Source organism: Macrobrachium rosenbergii, chromosome 7, assembly GCF_040412425.1.
Source record: "Macrobrachium rosenbergii isolate ZJJX-2024 chromosome 7, ASM4041242v1, whole genome shotgun sequence".
Lineage (NCBI taxonomy): Eukaryota > Metazoa > Arthropoda > Malacostraca > Decapoda > Palaemonidae > Macrobrachium > Macrobrachium rosenbergii.
Genome location: NC_089747.1, coordinates 54,488,277 through 54,491,461, shown reverse-complemented (window position 1 = coordinate 54,491,461; position 3,185 = coordinate 54,488,277). Strand labels below are relative to the sequence as shown.

At 42.3% G+C, this 3,185-nt stretch overlaps 1 protein-coding gene across 1 annotated transcript; it reads left to right on the top strand.

The window, feature by feature from the left end:
- The first annotated feature begins 656 nt into the window (after positions 1–656).
- Positions 657–2,066, top strand: LOC136840433 (uncharacterized). Its single transcript, XM_067107111.1, has one exon. It carries the CDS (start codon positions 657–659, stop codon positions 2,064–2,066), a length of 1,410 nt encoding a protein of 469 aa, XP_066963212.1.
- Positions 2,067–3,185: the final 1,119 nt, after the last annotated feature.

The window sequence follows — 3,185 nt, the reverse complement described above, 5'->3', positions numbered from 1 at the left end:
CACCATCGTAGATGGTAGAAGCGGGGAATATAACAGGCATAGGATTGGGCATGGGGATAGGTGCATTAACAACGTGTTGCAGCAGTTAAAGAAGGACTGGGCTGAGATCCGTAATAGTATTCCTGCATTCGAGATAAAGATGACTGAGCGCTCATGGCAGAAATATCAAGAAACCTCCCACTGTCAAATATGCAAATTAAAATTTGGAGGACAGGTTATAAAAGTCAGACATCACGCGCATCACATCCCCGAAGATAATTACATAGCTGCTTTGTGCAGAGAGTGCAACTCCAAAATAGTCAACAGGCCAAAGACTTTAACAGTCCTCGTTCATAACCTCTCATATGGCATATGTCTCATCCTCAAAGAGTCCTGCCCGAAAATAAAGTTCGAAATAGTGAAAGAGGACGGAGGGAAATATTACTCAGCCCGGACGGAAGCATCAAATTTGTTGATAGTGGGAATATGATTAGAGGAGTCTAGCCAGTTTATCCGCAACCCACATCGCTCAAAACGGTTCGCTGGAAATCACCCGCTCGCTATTATCCTGCTACTCTGACAAAGGTAAAAACCTGGTATTAAATTCAGGTAAACAATATTACCCGTATGACTATATCAAGGGTTACGAAATTTTAAACGACTCGAGAATCCCCCCAATGCATGCCTTCAATTCTAAGCTTTCGGGTGAGGAAATGACTGTCGAAGGTTATGAGCATGTAAAGAAGGTATGGAAAAAATTCCAATGTAACAACCTGCTGGATTACAGTCTCCTCTACTTGCTCATGGACGTAGGCTTACTCGCAGATGTTTACATGTCCTGGAGAAACGCTACATACGAGCAGTTTGGAATAGATCCTGTACACTACCTTACCTCCACTTCCCTCTCTTTGGACGCTTTTTTGTATTCTTCGAAAGTGCGGCTCCCACTCATCAGCGATGGGGAGTTATATCAGTTAATCACTTCCAACAGCCTAGTAAACAGACGCGCTACCGCCTCGAATCCGTATGTTAACCCACACTTCAAAGATCATGATAAACAGACATATATACTTTATGTGGATTTCGCATCACTGTACCCAACAACGATGGCTGAATATAAGATGCCCCTGGATGTGATAACGGAACTCACGCCTCCCGAATTAGAAGAGTTCACGAAAAGTGATATCGAAAGCATAAACCCGCAGGAGGAATATGGGTACTTCATACTCTTAGATACCAAACAAATGCGGGACGATGTAGCGAGAGATACGGATGCTTTCCCGCTCGCGTTGCATCCCATGAATATAGGAAAAGAGCATGTATCCCAATATACTAGAAACCTATTAAAAAAATTTAATACCAAAATCCCCAAAAAGAATGTTAAACTCGTAGGTACGCACCTACCTATGAAGAACCATTTAATATGCCTCCCACTATTGCAGACTCTCATGAAGCTAGGCCTCGAAATAGAAAGTATAAAAAAAGTTTATAAGTTTAGGCAGGACACTTACTTAAGAGATTACATAATGCAGAATGCAGCACAAAGAGCCAGGGAAAGTGACCCTGATAAACGCAATACAATTAAAATCCTTATGAACGGACTTTTTGGTGGCACTATAAAAAATTCTCTGAATTACGCTAATAGAAACGTTGTAGTAGCGAGTGAAGACAGCCTGTTTAGAAATGTGTCCAAACATACGTATAAATCACTCGATATGATTAACGAGGAGCGGTTTATTATTAACCACCACCGCGAGACTGTACTGGCAGACTCCCCCATTTATATCGGATTCAGTGTATTAGATTTCGCTAAAGACAAAATGTATAAATTTTACTATAACGTACTGCGAGCGCACTACAGGGACAGGGTACAGCTGTTATATATGGACACTGATAGCTTCTTTTTCACTCTAGAAACCGAAGATCTGATGAGCGAGTTGAAGGGACCGTTACACCCACACATGGATTTCAGTAACTTCCCTAAATCTCACCCGTTACATGACTCCTCCAGGAAAGGAGATCTCGGGCTATTGAAAATAGAAACAGGGTCAGAATACATCAGGAGTTCATCGAGGGTAAAAACCTAAAGTATACTGATACCTGACTGAGACAAAGCGCTGTAATACTTTGAAAGGTGTGCAAAGGTCGAGACAAAAAGCCATAAGTCACGACCAGTATATAGATGTAGTTAGCAAGAATGAGATCACCTTAATTGAACTATACAATTTACAGAATGTTAAAGGGACAATGTGCCTAACAAAACAGAAAAAACCCGCACTGTGCCCGCTTGAGGATAAACGTTTCTACCTCGACGCGTATAACTCAAACGCATATGGTCATCCCGAAATAGAAACAGCTACATCTCAAAGCGTGCGAAACAAAGCCAAAACCCCTGATAAGGCTGATGAGAGCGAATCTCCTGAGACAGAAGAGGAGGAGGAGGAGGGGATGAGTAATCCGGTTAACAGAAATACAACATGTTTGGGCCCCGCCATCTGCTTACGCAGAGGTGAAGTCGATAAGATAGCGCAGAGATTGAGGAAGAAGAGAGACCCTCCATTACCTGGTTCACCCTCTCCCTCTCCTCTCACTACTACTACTACTACTACTACTACTACTACTACTACTACTACTACCCGGCCACCTCCCCAACCCGTCCTGGGTTCGTCACTCCTCCTTGACCCTCAGGTTCCACCTTCCCCACGACTGTCCATCAGAAAGGGGTGTTCCAGAAAACGTAAGTCCGACAGTAAAATGGGATCTATTAAGAAAAAATGTAATGCCTTAACCAGTCCACCTCCCCAGCCTATCCCGGGACCATCACGTCTCCCAACCCTCCAGGTTCCACCTTTCCCTCGATTGCCTGCAATAAAGGGATGTTCCAGAAAACGTAAGACCGACAGCAAAATGGGGCCTATCAGGAAAAAACGTAATCCCTTCATTGCGTTCGAAGCGAGAGCGGATGGTGCCGGCAGCGAGGATGATAGTGGAACTGATACTAGTCTTGAAGATTTCATAGATGATAGTTTCAGTTGGTAGTTAATTTCCTATGTAAATAAGAAATTTATTATGTGGTGTTGATTTACTGAATTTATAAATTTACTTTGTATTGTCTATTCTAAGTGAACAAAACATTTACTAACTCTATTTACACATTCTTTCTCTTTGTACGTATGTGTTCTATGTAAATAATAAATTTATTATGT